The sequence below is a fragment of the Anopheles coluzzii genome, chromosome 2 (assembly GCF_943734685.1).
Source record: "Anopheles coluzzii chromosome 2, AcolN3, whole genome shotgun sequence".
NCBI lineage: Eukaryota > Metazoa > Arthropoda > Insecta > Diptera > Culicidae > Anopheles > Anopheles coluzzii.
In genome coordinates this window covers 20,226,946-20,243,941 of record NC_064670.1, presented here as the reverse complement: position 1 = coordinate 20,243,941, position 16,996 = coordinate 20,226,946, and the positions used below count along the sequence as shown (strand labels likewise).

General features: G+C 43.3%; 3 protein-coding genes across 7 annotated transcripts in view; all 3 read right to left on the bottom strand.

Annotated features, from left to right (window-relative positions):
• LOC120953899 (ecotropic viral integration site 5 ortholog) overlaps positions 1–6,341 on the bottom strand; it is a 34,055-nt gene extending 27,714 nt beyond the window's left edge. The window contains exons 1-2 of one of the 5 annotated variants that reach the window (XR_005751417.2): positions 6,149–6,341; positions 3,594–4,674 (exon numbers count right to left, since the gene is read on the bottom strand). The gene's annotated coding sequence lies outside the window, so the exon portion shown is untranslated. Of the gene's footprint in view, positions 1–3,593; positions 4,675–6,148 lie in introns of those variants that run through there. The other 4 variants (XR_007452087.1, XM_040374313.2, XM_040374314.2 and 1 more) reach the window with 4 other exon arrangements.
• A 620-nt stretch (positions 6,342–6,961) lies between these two features.
• Positions 6,962–8,480, bottom strand: LOC120949531 (lipase 3-like). Its single transcript, XM_040366887.2, has one exon. The coding sequence runs from the start codon at positions 8,402–8,404 to the stop codon at positions 7,157–7,159; it is 1,248 nt and encodes a 415-aa protein (XP_040222821.2). The 5' UTR covers positions 8,405–8,480; the 3' UTR covers positions 6,962–7,156.
• Positions 8,481–9,159: 679 nt separating this feature from the next.
• Positions 9,160–16,938, bottom strand: LOC120949530 (cellular tumor antigen p53-like). Its single transcript, XM_040366886.2, has 7 exons — positions 16,690–16,938; positions 15,937–16,027; positions 15,817–15,850; positions 14,616–15,048; positions 14,109–14,483; positions 13,554–13,976; positions 9,160–9,887 (listed from the first exon to the last, which is right to left on the bottom strand). Exons 1-7 carry the CDS (start codon positions 16,769–16,771, stop codon positions 9,823–9,825), a joined length of 1,503 nt encoding a protein of 500 aa, XP_040222820.2. The 5' UTR covers positions 16,772–16,938; the 3' UTR covers positions 9,160–9,822.
• Positions 16,939–16,996: the final 58 nt, after the last annotated feature.

Sequence of the window (16,996 nt, the reverse complement as noted above, 5' to 3'; positions counted from 1 at the left end):
ACAGCCTTCTGTTAATTTACCCATTCGAGCAGTTTTGTGTCTGTCATAACAGTAATTTAAGAGCAATTTAGCGGTACGAAGTGTTGTCGTTTGTTGTCAGTGAAAAGATGTAAATTAGAACAAAAAATGTATTGTTTTAATGATCTTTTAGTGGTAGAAGACATTGGCGGTGTGTTTAAAACTATAAAATGTAAAAAACAGCCGAGAAATTGCATTTATTAGTGCTATTTGTGCACCACCTTCTCCGGGTGAAGCGGCTGTTCAAGTCGAGTTTGCTTAAAAAAATACATTGTAATCGTTTGTATAAGTTAAGGACAATGATTGAATAAAAGCATTCAACTGTAATATAATACATTTCGTGTTATTTATTAACAGTTTGGCCGACAAAAATAAAAATAAAATAGAGGAAGGAATAGGATCTGTCAAAACTGCTCGAATGGGTAAATTAAGGACTGCTAATTTCCCAGGTGACAACTGTTCTACATTTTTAGCTTAAACTCCTTGCGAACAGCTCGATTGAACCCATTGCCTCATATGAACGCTTGAAAACATGGGTGTGTGAGTGAACAACGATGTGTTGAAGCGTTGAAGTTTATGTCAGAACTTCGGTAGAAGCCGGACAAACAAGAAGCTTGCAGTTTCGTCCTCGGTGTTCAACAGCCAAAACACTGAGTAAAAAGAAATAAACGATCTATCCAGGAGCATCAGAATAGCTGAGAAACGCAGGGAAAATAACAAAACAACGTGAAAGAGTGTTTTATAATAAACTTGTTGTTTAATATGGATTGAACAGTACGCATGTTTTGTTTTGGGCCGGTAGCTTGTGCACAACGTGATGACATTTCTCAAAATGGCACCAGAAAAAACGCTCCACACTGACGTTTCAACTGTTATAATAAGCTTAAACTCTGCAATATCGCTTGCTCTTTAAGCCAATTTTAAGCCTGCTCTTTAAGCTTCCAGCAACTCGAAAAACGCTAACAATCTGCTCGAAAATGTCACTTGGGTTACCATTAAATTACTCTTAAATTACCGGTAATTTAGCGGTAAGATAGGGGTAAATTAAGTCCGATTTGTCTGACTGGGTAAATCATGTGAACACTCCATGCAAAACCACACACAAAACCAGCCAGCTATTTTCAACCTAGATTATTTCAGCCTCAAAGCTAGAATTAGATTCGAGTACCTGCTCGAAAAATGGCAAAACAAAGTCGTGTTTATTGCCAAGGTGCATTAAAGAGATCAGGTGGTGGAATCTAGAATCAAAGTGTATGTAGATCAGGTGGATCCATAGCCTTTTTTTAATATTCCTTACAAACGTGTGCATAAATTGCACAAAAAGAAGCATTAAAAGTGGGAACTAGGAATGTTTGGGATTTGGCAGACACATTGAAATTGCATCCCAAATTTGAGATCAGATCGGATCTTGACAGTAAAAAGTTTATCTATAGCAATAATAATTGCTTGTTGAAGTTTTTGATGAAAAAACAGTAAAACTTTCTTATTTTATTGTAAAATTCCTTTTAAAAAACTAGCCATTGGTATACTTAAATCTACAAAAACTTATCCGTTATCTTGAGCTGAAACATCAAACCAAAATAGCTATCCCACCTTCACACAGAACATACGCACACAAAACAGATGCCTTCTAACTCCAGTTTTTAAGCTATTTATGCTATTGAAAGCTGTTAAAAATCGTTAGTGCATCTTGAATCGTACCATCGACATGATAAAAACGCTTAATGCACTCTTCCTCTGACTGGAACGTGCCTCGCGAGTGCGTGACAATAACCAGACACACAGCCCCGGCAAGAAAGCATCTTCTCGGGCGTTATTCCATAAGGTTCAACAACCCTCAAGAGATCACCTAAGAGAGAGCGAGAGACCGAGCGAAAGAGATCTTAGACGACAATGTGAAAGAGAAATTGGGCACAATAAAAGCAGACAAAACACCAGAATCCAGCACAGACCCGAAACCCTTTCTCCCTTCCCAGCATAGACCGCCGCACCGTTCCTGCTTTCTTTTGGGGAGCTTCTTCCACGTTCTAGCTACTTATGCTCGGAACGGATGGAGGTAAACATTTATTTACACCGATCGATTTATCGAGTTGAGTTCGGTTTACATCCCCCCCTTGAATGCAGCTGCAAAGGTAAGTTATGGTGTAACGGGTGAGTGGGTCTATCCTAGAGAAGGAGGTGTGCCAGGAGGGTGAAGCATAAACTTCAACGTAAGTAACTGCACCTCGTGACGGTACGGTACAGGTTAGTATGCTGGCTATAAACATGCTACTGACATCACCTTCCCGACATAAACATAGAAACGAGCTCCGTTTAGTGGAGGAATTACTGCCGCCGCAGTTAAATAAAAGATCGTACGGAGTACGTGAAAGATGTTTCAAATTCTCCACTAACATAGTAGAGAAAGAAATAGCAAGAATTGAAAACAATAAACGTTGTAGAATTTTATTTAATCATTAAGCAGAAACTTGCCCTGATATCATCATAAAACTAAAATATCCCCAAAAATCAAACTGATTATTAAAATACGAAAAAATAGTTTTTTTCCCTTGGCTTCAGCTAATTCTCCCCACAAAAAGAAGAAAAAAAATTGATCACACCTTGGGGGCGTGAGAGGACGAACTGGGAGCATATTTTATTCATAAAGTTTCTCTCCTCAAGCATTGAACATTGAAGCAAACGGACCCTGCGCTTGCCTTGCGCAAAAACTGAAAAACTATTTTCTTCTCGTTTTATTTTTTAAACACTTTTGCTGCTGCAAAAGTGATGTGGGGATACGCCCAGGGGAGGGAGGGAGGGAGGGAAACACCCTTATTTCCGGCCGGCTAGTCGCCCGTGCCCGGCAGTAATCAATTTCCACCACCAGCGTCGCCGCAAATGGCGTTTCAGCCCCGATACGCGGACTGATCGCGAATTTTAATCAATTCAATGACGATTGTTTTTCTTTATTTTTTTGTAAATAGATATCCATCGCTTTAAACGACGGCAATTATCGTTTACACTGAGATGTGGCAAAGGATATAGAGGCATATTGGGTACAAATTGTTGTCTTTGATCAATCTTTTAAATGCCTGTAAAACGTTTGGAGATAAATACTAGCGATTTGTGGTTTTAAGTTAATTTGCTTCACAAAAAGCCATTCATGCCGGATTCATGCCGAAACGTTATTATTAAGACTGTTATTAAGACTATATGACTTTTTTGAAGAATGAGGTTTATCCTCTTGATCTTCAGAATTCAGACTTATAGCTGTGGATGACTGACTCGACCACTGGTACCTTTGCCAATAAAAATAATAATTTTATACTAAATAGTTCCAATATAAAACCCATTTTAACCTTTTCGGAGGAATGCTATACTCAAACAATTACTTTTCATATTGTAGATTCAAAATTCGCCAGAACGCAAACCAAAACACGGTATTCAAACGGTTTAAACAGCGTATTAAAAATACATTTCAACGAAACCTTGCTTTGCTTCTGGATCCTTCGGGTCTAGTGTGGTATGTATTGCCTATTTTTTTTCTTTTCTTGCGCTCCACCCCAATCAACAAAAGGATTCGGTAACACGCTTACCTGCTTCGCTTGTACCACACACACTCCGGGGGTGGCTATATGGTGTTGGCCCGCGTCACCTCGAGGCTCACGGGTGAAACTCGTTCGCTGCCACGCGGCGACCAAACCTGCGTTCGGGCTGAACGCAACAACAGCGTGCGCGCACCGCTCGTTTCTCGCGTGGCCTTTTCACCTTCTTCCACCCGGCTGACGATAACAACCGCTTCACTGATTCTTCTTGTGCATCAGACGGATACCCCCCCGTCCTATACACGCACACACACGAATGCACAGGGGTTGCTCTACCGCTTCCTCTCTTTGATGGAGGTGGCGCTGGTATCTTGCAGGTCGTGAGTGTACGCGATCGCGAAACCACGGAGCCCCTCCTCTCTTTCCGAATTCGCGATCAACAGCGGCCGGCCACGTTTGGAAGTTGATACCTTCCGTTGAGCATCTCACACACAGCCACACATGCGTATACGGTGGCCACTAGCCCACACAACCACTACCAGAGCACTACCCAGTGCAGCAACATCAGCTGTACGCACAGACCCACCCTCTTCTATTTAGCGGTACACCTTTGCCCGTACAGCGAGACGATCCGATCGACGATGACTAACCATAATAACATCCAGCAGTGGCTCCTTTACACAACACGCACACTCACAAACACACTCACACTTGCATGCGCAAAGACAGCGCACAGGTAAGTGACACAACACACACTACGCGCAAGGGGGAGTTGAGAAAAGGGAATGGTGTGTACGGGGCCGCGGATACGCGATCGCGAATTGGATATGCGCAAAGTGTGGTGGCGCGCGTATACGCGATCAACACCGCAGCACAGCTGATTTTTAGGAGACGCGGCGACGAATGGATTTTTGAAACGCACACACACACAGCCACACACTTGTGCACAGTCACCAGCGCGAGGCACAGTGACGGGGTGCACGCTTGGCAAGATGGAATGCACCGAATTTGCCACGGAGTGTATTATCCGCTGCCGCACACAGAGATAGACAGACGCTACTGCCGCTGCTGTGCGATGCTTTCTCTTTTTTCGAGGGTGATGATGATGATGCACCGACACTCGGGACGATTGCTGCAAGTGTGGAGTGAGAAGAAAGAAGAAGAAAAACAGCGGTTAGTACAATCGAACGGGGGGAGCGCTCCGGTATTGCCGAGGTTACACACTGCCACCGAGCTACTACCACACAATTGGTGACGGTCTTATGTTACAGGAGGGCAGAAGAGGGAGGGGGGGGGAAGGTACTTGCTCCTCTCTCTTTCCCTCGTTCGTGCTGGGGATGGGGCTGGAATCCACACCGTTATTACACCGTTGCCGTGGTACGTGTTGCTCGCGGCCTACTACGCCTGGCACTGGTGGTAGTGGTGGTTGTGGTGCTGCTGCTGCCGTTGTTGTGTTGTGTTGCCATCTCGGCTAACCGTTTTCGCCGTCCCACTACAGAGCCCCAACACACCACGACCGTTCGATTTCTCGTTTCAGCTCCCACGAATGCGGTTCCAATGCTTCCTAACCATATCCCCACCCCTCTCCACCACCTTTTTTTTCGTAGACGCCAATACGTCAAAATTGCTTTCGAATGTGGCAAACACCGTGGCGCACACACAAAAAGAAGAAAAAAAATGCAGCAACCGTGGTAGGGGATGAAGATTGTTTTTCCCCTTCACCTCGCGACAGGGGAAGCAAACTTCCCTGTGTGTGCGGACGTAGTTGGCAGTGTTTTTCCTGCTCTCTGCATTTTTATGTCATGGCCGTGAAATTGACCGGGGAAAAGGTCGCATATGGGGGGTGCCGCTTTTGCACACAAAAAGTGGCAAAACGGAAAGGTGCCTGCACACACCACCACGCACCATACAAATGTCACGATGAGGAGATGGGTGCGAAAAGTTAAATGTTAATAGGAGTTTTTCTTCATTCTACACAGGATATAGACAGGCTTCCTTTGGGTAAAGTGAGCGGAAGGTTTCATAATGAGTTTTTCAGTCACTCCACTGTACGCGAACGCACACACACACTCACACTCGTGATAAAACCGTGTCGCGCAAGTAAACAACTTTCTTTAAAAACAACACATCCACCCCTCTTATGAACGGGATTTTTTTTTTTCAATGGTTGCTGCTAACAATAAAAACACTGCCTTTACCGTGTTTTCCCTGTGCGGTCACAGGTCACAACAGTTATCCACCAACTTGGTTGCCTGTCATACAATCTACACTTGCGTTGACGAGACTCACCCACTCCCACAGCAATGAAGAACGTGCACTGCGCGAGATGAAACCAAATAAAAAAAACATGCAAATTGCTTAAATTTTCACTTGATTTTTTCCGCTCCACTACACACACACAAACTGCTTGGTGACGTCGCAACGCCCCTATTTCGTGTATTCCTGTGTTTTGTTGTTCATTTCGCAAATCAATTTCCTTTATCACAATGCCTCTCTTCTTTCTTTTAATATTAATTTCTAATTAGCAAAAACACACCCACACACATACACACACAAAAACCTAGACGGACACCTTGATCGGGGAGGAAAAAAACTGGCAAAATTACCTTTTTCTTTCTTTGCCAGCAGTCCAGCAGATGAAAACGGCACTTGTCGCAGCACTGGCAGATTTTTCTTTCACTTGCTTCCACGAACAACGGCGTTGCACCACCGTTGCTGCCCTGTGTTGTTGCTCGTCTGCTATTGTGCGTGCGTTGTGCACTATTGTGAGTTGCTGACCCCGTGTCTTCGCTGGCGCGTGAAGTAGAAGCTACACGAGTGGAATGAAGGGCAACTAGGTGTGCCGCTGGCAGTGCAGTGTGCATAATTGCGCTCGTGTATAGGCACCTTTAGAGGCGTCAACAATTTGACAGTTTGAGCTCGGTGGAGTCGTTTATAGTAGCGGGTTAAGATGCTATTCTTCGATGGAAGATTTGAAATCGGGCGTTTGAAATTCGTTATTCATTTTTAAAATTATTCATTACACTAACTGCTCTTCTGGTTGCTCAATAGATGGTAAAATTCATCATTAAGTTAGTTATTCTAAGCTACGCAATATACGTACCTGTAAATAACGTGCATTTACACAGAACATTACAAAATATAGCTAATAATGTAATAACTGAACTCAGGAAAAAGAAATTAATGGTTCACAAACTCACATACAAGAGCAGGTAGGAGAGCTGCTTGATTTAGATTTACTCGTAAATGGCGAGCATTCCAATTTTCCTGCTTTCAATTTCCAGTAGAATCTAGCAAAACAAAATCAATTCAAAATCGGGTGGCCGAATATTTCTTATGCAATTCTTTTTATTCAGACCAACATAAAGCTTTTATAATATCTGCGTAAATATAAAAAAGCATTGAGACAGAAAGGCAACTTCTTCAATTGTTCACATTTATCTTTATTAGACGCTTTGCGCTAACTATTCGATGCTTCAACTTAATGCGCTGTTTTTTCCGTTCGGGTTTATACATAAATACCACAGCAAACTTCCCTAGATCACAATAAAACCTACTATCACATACTTGAACGTATGTGGGAAGCTCAGTCAAGTTGACTGCACTTCAACCCCCTAATCCGCCACTTCAGCGGATGCCATTCCTTCCATCACCGGTTCGTAGAGCAAGTGTCGGACGTCGCTCGCGATCAAGAAGTCCAGATGGTTAAACAGCACATCGTTCACCGCTACGCTTCGCTTCAGGTTGGGCAGCTTCCTGGCCAGCCGGTTCACGTCCTCCGGTGTGGCGAGAAAATCGTTCAACCCATAGTACATCACTACCGGTGCCGTTACGCGCGAAAGATCGTACTCGGGCGGTGTAGCCGAACCGTAGATCAGTACATTTTTCAGCTTTCCATAGTCATACATTTCGAACCGATTCGACAGCACCTCCTGGGCGTAGTGCACCAACTGCCGCGTGGCCGAGCCGGCTGGCGTATGTCCGAACAGGATCGGCAGCATCACCGGATCCAGCTGCGAAGGGTTGTACCCGGCCAGCAGGAAGAGCAGATGCGCACACATGTTAATGTGCACCGTCGAGTTCGGCGGACAGATGAGCTGGGCGATTTCGTGCAGTATCGGTTTGTTGGGCATGAACTCTCCGACGCCGAATACGGCCAGCAGAATGTCCAGCGTCTTTAGGAACTTGGTCATGAATCGCAGCAGCGGACTCTTCATGTGTCCCATGAAGGCAACCGGGGCGAGCGCATTCATCTGAATGATCTTATCGTTGTATTCTGGCCGGATGGAAGCCATCACGAAGAATCCGGTCGTGCCCTGCGAGTGGCCCACGTACTGCAATCGTCGGTGTCCCGTTTGCTCCAGTATGTAGTCGATCGTGGCCGGAATGTCGTAGCGTCCGATTTCGTGCCAGGAAAACTTCCAGAACGAATTGTCGTCGTCCGGGTTGATCGAGGCGTGATCGCGCGAGTACCGATTGCCGCGCGCATTTCCCAACCACACATCGTAGCCCTCGTTCGCGAGCAGGTAGGCCAGTGCATTGCCCGGGCCAATCATCAGCCAGTCGGCCGAGCTGCACAGCAGACCGTGCATCAGCAGCACGACCGTTCCGTTCGTGTAGCTTGCCGCTTGCACACGGTGAATCGTCAGCCGGTAGCCATCGTCCGTCGATAGTGAGTGTTCCTCCACGTGGTAGCCGTACTTGGACACCAGCTCCGGCACAGACAGTCGGCCGTCTTCACTGTCTACTTGAAATCCTGATTTGGTCGAGCGAGCGTGGGCCGTACTGGCTGCTACTACTAGCAGCACCAGCAACGACAGCAGGCAAATGCCCGCGTTGGAAAAGGTTTGCTGCTGCTTCATCCTGGCGATGATCCGCGGTTGTATGCGATACCTTACTTGATCGCTTGCTGGGAAGCTACTGCACGATTGCAACCGGTTTCACGCGATTTAAAAACGGCCAGCCGTGCAGCGGCTTTGTTGCAGAATTAGTATCAAGTGTGTGTCGCACGAGCCGATTACTAGAGAGGAAAGGACTAATACCAGAAGAGTGCAATCAATCGCACACTCGTAATAGTTTCCTCCCGGCACACTTGACTTCAATGCACTGCGTCATTCAAGGACCTTTTCTAACGCAAGACGTACTGAATGAATGCACACATCACATCATCATCATATCGGTGTACACTGGTCGATGGTGTTTGTGTTCAAAGTGCATCTTATGGTACTCTTCATCAACCCGTTTTTAGGACAGTTTTATTACCGCAGTGGTAGGGCTTAACACATTGCGGAATGGGCTGATATGTTCCGGTGGTTAAGGTTAATGCAACCATTATCGAACCAGGAGATTATCTTGCGAAATACTTTACCTGCTTAGGCGAGGAGTGAAGGAATGTAAAGCAGCAAGAGATTATAGATAACTTATAAATATAACTTCAAGTACCTTTTTCTCCGTGCGATTAAACCAGCCAGCTATAGCCGATAAGGTTCAGCGTTCTTTCACATTCAGCTCAATGATGAGCTGAGATTGCATACTTTCAGAGGCGAGATGTATTGCTGACGCGCAACAAAGGGAGGAGGCGTTATCGGAACGAGAAACAAAACACACTGTTATTAGGTATGATTTTCTTCTCTTTTTGGAGATTTTTTTTGTATTGTATTGTTTTTTGCTCTCTTTTGTTATTCTTTTACTCATTTCACGAAAAACGTGTATTGGGAGCGTATTGACGCATCTGTTAAATGTTACTTATTCACTTGGAATTAAGTTAGATCTACGTTCTTTGTTTAACTCTTAACCACAAATATACTCTCTAGTGTTATTGTTATCATTTAACCATATATCAGAAGTCTTACTTGCTAATTCGATCGTTATAGTATGTTATCAAAACATATCTTTTGTTCATGATTCTATCCACTAATATTAACCGTATTTTAACAAGGAATAAAAGCTGTCTCCTTACTAGCCGAATACGAGCGAACCTTCCTTGTGAGTGAATGTACTGCACAGGTGCATTATCTCATCACTTTTTTTTTAACTACGTTATCTCACAAACGCCTATGCATCTGATGCGAAATGATATCAGTTATTTTAAAGATACAATCAATTAAACCCTCATCGAGACATGCTTACTACAGTATGCTTATCTTATCTTATCGAACATCTTTTAAGTTACTTTACACATTTAAGAATGATCGTACTCTAAAACATCATGACAACCCTAAATTACGTTTCTTGGCGCGATGGTGGCGTAGTACACGTGTGTCCGCGGTGGGGCAGTCTACTACATAGAGGAATCGCATTCCGGGCTCGGTTCTTCTTGCATTTGCGCGGATCTCTCGAAATCTTCTGCAATGATCAAAATTGACGTAAATGGTCAAAACTTACTTCTACACATTTAAGCGTGATGCAGATGAGGATGCAAATCGAGAGCCGGCGTATTGATGAAGAAGCGTGTCATGGTGTTGCCTTTTCCGGAACAGTTTCGACTACCGAAAAATCGTAGTTAGTTGGTGTACTTCGTAACCTTTTCTAAATAAGTTTTACTGTCAATGGCATAGAAAATTCTCAAACACTCTCCTAATAGCTAACAAAATAGAGAAAAAACGATAGCTATTCCATACGAACACACCCTTCATTGTTCAACTGATTAAACAAACAGCTCGAAAGAAACGGCTCAGCTTACGCTATCGTCCAGCAGAGCGCGCCACTTATTCCTGTTACCCATTTCAATGATTCGAGCAAGTTTATGCTATCCGTATCGGCTCCATATTGTTTCTACTGGATTTATGTGTTGCTTCTTCTTCTTTTTCTTCTTAGCCTTTCTCGACCCACATAGGCCACGGTTTACACACACGGTTGTCTCGTGTCCATCCACAAAATCACTGGACTGGTAGGACCTGATATTAGTGTGAAAACTTATTTCACAATTATGTGAATTAAATTTGTTTGGTTTGTGAGAAATGCACTTAAGCAAGTCTCAAGAATATATTTAAAAAAAACATTATGATGGCACAGATGGGGAGATTTAGAATGATGCATTTCAAATGAATCTGCTAAAAGAATGAAGTTGTTAAAAGGCAAAAGGGCAAAGGTAATTACAAGATTCAAGATCTCTTTCCAATTCAACAAATATCTAATATCAGAGGTGTGGCACATTCGAGGTTTGAACAAGATGATTACGTTTCCAAAATTTTGATCCCTGACATTATAATTCTCAGTAGCTTTTCATATTACTCGTTGGAAGCTGTACTAGTTGTTTTGATCTGATTAAAAAAAAGCATAATACATTGACCAACTCTACAGTAGGTTCAAATGTGACGCAAACATTGATGAACAGGGAATCTTAGTAGGTTTTCATTTTGTTAACTATGTTTAAAATGGGAAAGAGATCTCGACAAAAACAAAACAAAAATGACATGATGCCTTGGCATTGTTCAGCGCACAAGCATCTGCTTTCATCCATTCATCCAACATTTGAACTGATTTAGGTCCTGTGCAACACAATATAATTACAGAATTAATGCAAAAAGTATTGACTCACTACTCGAAATTTGAAAATATCTACAACAATATATACTAGTTTTATGTAGATCATTATTTGATGACATACGGAATAGATTATTATGTCAACTCATACGACTTAACAGCATGCCCGTCATGGGTTCAAGCCCCGAAGGGACCATGCATCCATACGTAGCAACGACTATCCTGCGATGGGTACATCAATAAGTAACTAAAAGCAGAGCCCTCTAGTGGTACAGGCAGGCCTTTACCGACAACGGTTGTTGTGCCAAAGAAGAAGAAACATTTGTAAATATGATGTCCACGTCGCTTTCAGGGTTCTTGCATAGGCCCTAAGCAATATATGAACGATCGAATGGTCATACGCTATCGATAAAACAATCCAGAACTACACAATTCTTCAATTTCGTCCACAATAATGAACACATAACAAAACATAACTAATTCCTAACTACTTATGGTGCAAAAAGCATGATTGCTGTATCATAACTATCAACATTAATTTGCGGTGCATAATATTTAAGCAAAAATCTTCACCTAACAACTTACCCTGACAACAAAGATCAGTAAATAAAACCTTGATGGGCCACGAAGGACGCCCAAACAAAACAAAACAAAAACTATTGCAAAGCCACCGAACGAACGTGTTGGATTTTCAACCAAATTTAAATATTCAAATGCATCATATGTACAAGATGCGCTACACAGTCTTTAATTAAAGAAAATCGGATGTTCAAGCGTGTACCCACTGACACCTGACATGATCAATAACGATCAAATCGGTGTATTACGTTTCTTTCAAACTACAGAGACGGAGTATTATGTTATAAAAAGTTTAACGGCGAGAGTGAGAGTTACTGAAGGCTGCTTTGAGAGTTGTCATTAAAGGAAAAAATATTTAGAATATAACAATAGTTACGGTACTGCCCAACTAAAAACTTACGGTAATCGAAATAGGATTTGAAATGTGACTGTAGTGAAAATTTAGTTGAATAGTGGATCTATATTCCGGATATCAATACCAAAGAAATTGAACTGTTTTGACCGAGTACACAAATTAATGTAATAGTAGAATCACAAATAAAAAGTGAAGAAAATATGTAAAAAAGACCAAACAAATTTGCGACCTCTTTCAAGCGTTATCGCATAAATTGTGTGTGTGGTTAGTGTTGAGAAGTGGGATTTTTAGCCTGTGCCTGGTGGTACTACTTAGGTCGTCGATCGAGCACCGTTTTTATAAACCATTTCGCATGCCTTCAACGTCCGGTGCCCCTCTATGGCCGGCCAAGCCAATCGTTTGGTTCCTGCTACCCTGCCTACCTGCGCAGTAAGGCAAACAGTAATTCGATGTGAACCGGCCGTGACCAGATAGAGGGGCGGTTCCGGAACGTCAACGAGACACGCCGGGCACAGGGGTTATGTTAAATGCTGTTACGCCGTTAAGCGTCAGCAGTTCCACTTCAATAGCTTTGGTTTGGGGGTCCGGTTGGCTTCAACACCTCCGTTTCTCGACTGCCACTCACGTACACACACGCCACACCGCGTGCGCGCCACCAATGTCAAAGCTGCCATCTCTAACTCTCTCCTCCGTGTACAACTGGCTTCAATTGGTTTTGGATGCTTGCTGGGGCTTTTGTCAAGCTTACCAGGCAAGCAAAGTTGTATATTGATCGGTCTCCTTGAGAGTCTGAGTTTGAAGTGATTGAACACATAACCCGTTTTGGCGGATGGTTTCGTTTTTCGACGAATGGTTTTGCCCGTTTCCGGCACATTGCTTTATTTCCTTCGTGCACTTTCTTTGTTGCTTTCTCGTTTGTTGTAAGCACAATATTTTTTTCATATATTTTTTTAAATGGTTTTCTCAGATGCTCTTTTCATGTTTTGATTTTGTTGTGGCTTGTTTGTGTAAATTTTTTTTTTTGCCATCTTTTAAGTTTTTTTGTTTTGTTTTTTTTAGCCTATAATTTTTTGGCTCATGCCCATATTTTTTGGCATTTGATCGTTCTGATCTCTTTAATTTTTTTTTCTTTTTTTTTGTTTTGTTTTTTTTAATGGCTCTTGCCTTTTTTCGATTTGCAAACTGAGAAACCTCACATCATTTTTTCATCATTTTGTACTGCATGGTACGTGCACTATAAGCTCGGTTATAGTACGAATCTCTAGAGAGAGAGATGTCTCCACCCTAGTCTCGTGTCACAGGCATGTCTCGAGCATAGCCCTCTTCCGCAAACCACTACCCGTGTATCTCCATTCTACGGCTGAATAACGACACATGACACATCCCCCATAGCTCAGGCAAGGGGAATTGGATTATTAAAAATATAGTGATAAAGAAAAATCGACAGTGTGTGGTTGGGAGGTGAAATAAGTGTTTACAGTCGTCATAAAAAATCAAAGGAATTGGCACATTAGACAACAATTCTGAATTGGAAAAACGATGAAATGGCAAAAAAGGATTGAGAGTCTAACGGTGACTCGAAGCATACTTACTCCTTACGCGTCGGCAATGGGAGAGGTACTGAGCGTATCGATTCTTGTCCTTCTCGTCCTTGCAGCTGATAAGGATCGAACTCAAATGTTTGAATGCGTACATCGCCACCTCGGAGGCGCACGCCAAATCCGGCAGCCGCAGGGTCAGCACGACTGCCGAACTGTCGTTGTCGATCGTGCTGTTGCTGCTGTTGGACAGATTGCTCAGCGAATACCCCAGTGGGGTAAACGAAGGCTCACGTTTAATCTGACCGAGCAGCGGGGTTGCGGCTGCAGCAGTAGCAGCAGCAGCAGGCCCTGCCGCCGATTCGCGAGCAGAGGTAGTAGCATTGATATTGCTGTTCAATGTTGATTTCAGATCTACGCTCGACTGGCGAGTCATCTTTCGTGGTGGTTGATCGTTGCTTGGAACCACCTCATTAGCTAGAAAGACATCAAAGTGATACCAAAAATAGTATTTAGTATTAAATCCATGCGTTCGTGAAAAAGTTTATCAATAATGTGTGTGTGTGTGTGTGTGTGTGTGTGTGTAAGAGCACAGGCATTAGAACTCACCATGCTTCCGCTTATTCTTATTATTCTCCCGACCTCCAGTTGCCTTGCTATCGTCCTTCTCCATATCACGCTTCGGGCAGCTGCAGATTTTGACACTGATCGACTTTCTGCCCAGCAGAGTGCCGTGTTCATTTTCCACCGTGAAAACAAGCGTCGTGGCGCGCCTTTCCATCGTAGGACATGAGTTTTGGCACAAGAACTCCAGCGAAACTGGCACAGTCTGTTGCTTCTCAAGATGCTGCGGCGTGCCGCCATTGTTCAAGTCAACCAGCACGGCCAAACGATCCTCGAAATTTACCCCTTTCTCCCGGCCCGTGAAGGAAGCGTCTGGATTTAGGCACCGCACGACGTGCTCTTTGTGCGCGAAATCTTTAGCTGTAAACAGTGATGTGTAACATATTACATGTGTACCGGGTGAAGGAGTGTTGACCACCCACGGTAGAAATGCAATAAGAAGATTGTTATTTAAACTCGGCTCAATAATTAAGCATTAAATGGTTGACTTACCGCCATCCTTCGCTATATCATCCTGGCATCTGGAGATGGTTTGGTAGGCGTACTGTGAGTTCGAGTACACCAACATGATGCGCAGCTTCAGTCGACTGTAGTCCGAGGGCTGCATGTAGGTAACGTCGAACGTGACCGGAGTTTTCTTCTTCACGAACAACTTCTCCAGTGCGTTCGAATAGCACCAGGCTGAGGCACTGCACGGCTTTCCACTAATGGCAACGTTGAACTGTAACAGCGGGTGGGTGAAATCATCGAGCACCGGGATTTTCTTGTAATGAGTCGGTTCTTCCCGCCCATCTAGCATGGTCAATAGTTTTGCATCAGTTTCGTACTTCACACACTGCATCTCGGCCACCCCATTGTTGTGGAAGAAATCATTCAACATGAGTTCACTCAAATCGCTACCTTGCTGTGGTAGCAAATCATTCGTCTGTAAAGAAAAGCACCGTTTCGGTCAGTTTGGTCGCAGTAGGAAGCTACCGTTAAATCTAGCATAATTATATGTTAAGCGTAGTATAGTGTTAAGCCCTTTTTTGCCCTTTTTTGCATATTAAATAAATAAATAAAAAGCTATCATGTTACAATTGTTCACTGTAAACTTCAAATAATAAGATTTGTTTGAAAAGAAATTCGCAAAAAAATGAATATTTTGCTACTTTCTTTTCGCAGAGCAAAATTCCGGACGATCGTGTCGAAACGTGTTTCTTCATGTTTTAAAGCCCGTTGGATGGAGCATATCCCCACATAACAGTGTGGTAGTGAGAATCTTATTTCAAACGCATCTCTCTTTGGAGCCCGCGAAGCTTCCCGCGAGAGCAGGGCTCGCGCTTCAACCAAACCCGTTGCATGCTTCATGTGTGTATGTATTGGTGCGCCAAGAGTACGCAGCCGGCAGACAACCTGTAGCTAACTCGCTTACCCCCTACATAAACCCCACCCCTAGCAATGTCCCCACGAGAGGGCTTGTTCGTATGAGTGAGCAGACAAGGGGCACGACTGTAAGTGTGTGTGTGTGTGTCTGCGCGAACGAATGAAGGGAAATGCATAGAATGGAAGAAGAAAAGGGTTATTTCTCTCGGCATCCGCACAGGCTGACAAATTCTTATCTGCGCAATATGCTGAATTTGCACGCCATTGATTATATTCATTGATAAAAAAGGTTAATAAAATGTAGAATAATCACTCAAAATATACTTACATTCATACGGAACAGTGACTGGCAATCTTCTCCACTGTAACGAAAGAAGAACAAATGTTAGAAGAAAAAAATAGTAATGTTGAATCCTATACAATTTAAACACAATCTTTTTCTACTTACTTCTGATACAATGCGGTGTTAATATCACCGAAAATTTCTCCGTTCAGCATCTCCATATTGGATGCCATGGCGTAAGATCTGATAAAACTACCTGTTGAACGAAAGAAGAAACAAAACACCCGGATGGTTAGAATAGTTTGTCGATGCTCTTGTGTTGAAAACTCGTCGATTTCTGCGTGGGGTCAATAGAAATCACGCACAAGAAACCTTGGACGCAGGTAGAGAAAATAGGCGTTTCAACGGACCGAAGGAACGAAGAAAAGGAAATATGCAAGAATCAGAGTGCAAAGAACAAGCCTCCTACCAGGAGAAAGAAGCATAAAAAAGAAACGCAAAACATCTTCAACCGGGTGTCGATGTGTGAGTGTAGACTCTTCCAAGAAAATCATACATAGGCTTGGCCCCCGACGGAGAAATCACACCACCATAATATTGTGTAATTTTCTGGAGTTTAGCGCATCGCGACCATCGGCGAAAACGAGCCCCCTTATTCTATATGCACCCCTATAATTGTTAGGCCCTTCAAGGGGCAGGTTCTTTTCTTTTCGGGTACAGCAAAACAGGCCCATTAAAAACCGGTTATGGGCGAATCGTGATGACTCATAAGATCTCGAACCCGCGCCATCTTTAATCGGGTCGCGTTAATTTCGCATACAACGATGGAGCCCCTCAATATAAACATTGCATCAGAATTCCTGCACAGCAACCAGAGACACGAGATATAATAATTGAGGTTAAACATTTTCTACTTACTTTTTATAACAACTTGGTCACTTTCACAACGAGGTACACATAAATCACATTCAATCACGGATGTAGCCAGCTTCTCTCCCATTTACATTAGATGGCCACTTTTTGCTCACAACTACTAACAAACAAACTTAGAAAAAAAACTTCACTTCTACCAGCGTACGGAAACGACAGCAATTTGCGACCGATCACACCAAGCGTTCAAAACACAATAACATTGCCCTGCTGCCGGTGCCGCTTTGAATGCGCTGGACCGGTAAAGGAAGCTCTTCTACTTCTTGGTTTCCCGATTCTATCTCTTCCGCTTGTC

Coding starts and splice junctions, on each gene's coding strand:
- LOC120949531 (XM_040366887.2), bottom strand. CDS start 8,404: ATGAAGCAGCAGCAAACCTTTTCCAACGCGGGCATTTGCCTGCTGTCG.
- LOC120949530 (XM_040366886.2), bottom strand. CDS start 16,771: ATGGGAGAGAAGCTGGCTACATCCGTGATTGAATGTGATTTATGTGTA. Junction 15,049..15,816: donor AGTCACTGTTCCGTATGAAT/GTAAGTATATTT, acceptor TTTTCTTTACAG/ACGAATGATTTGCTACCACA. Junction 9,888..13,553: donor CCATTGCCGACGCGTAAGGA/GTAAGTATGCTT, acceptor TGATCATTGCAG/AAGATTTCGAGAGATCCGCG.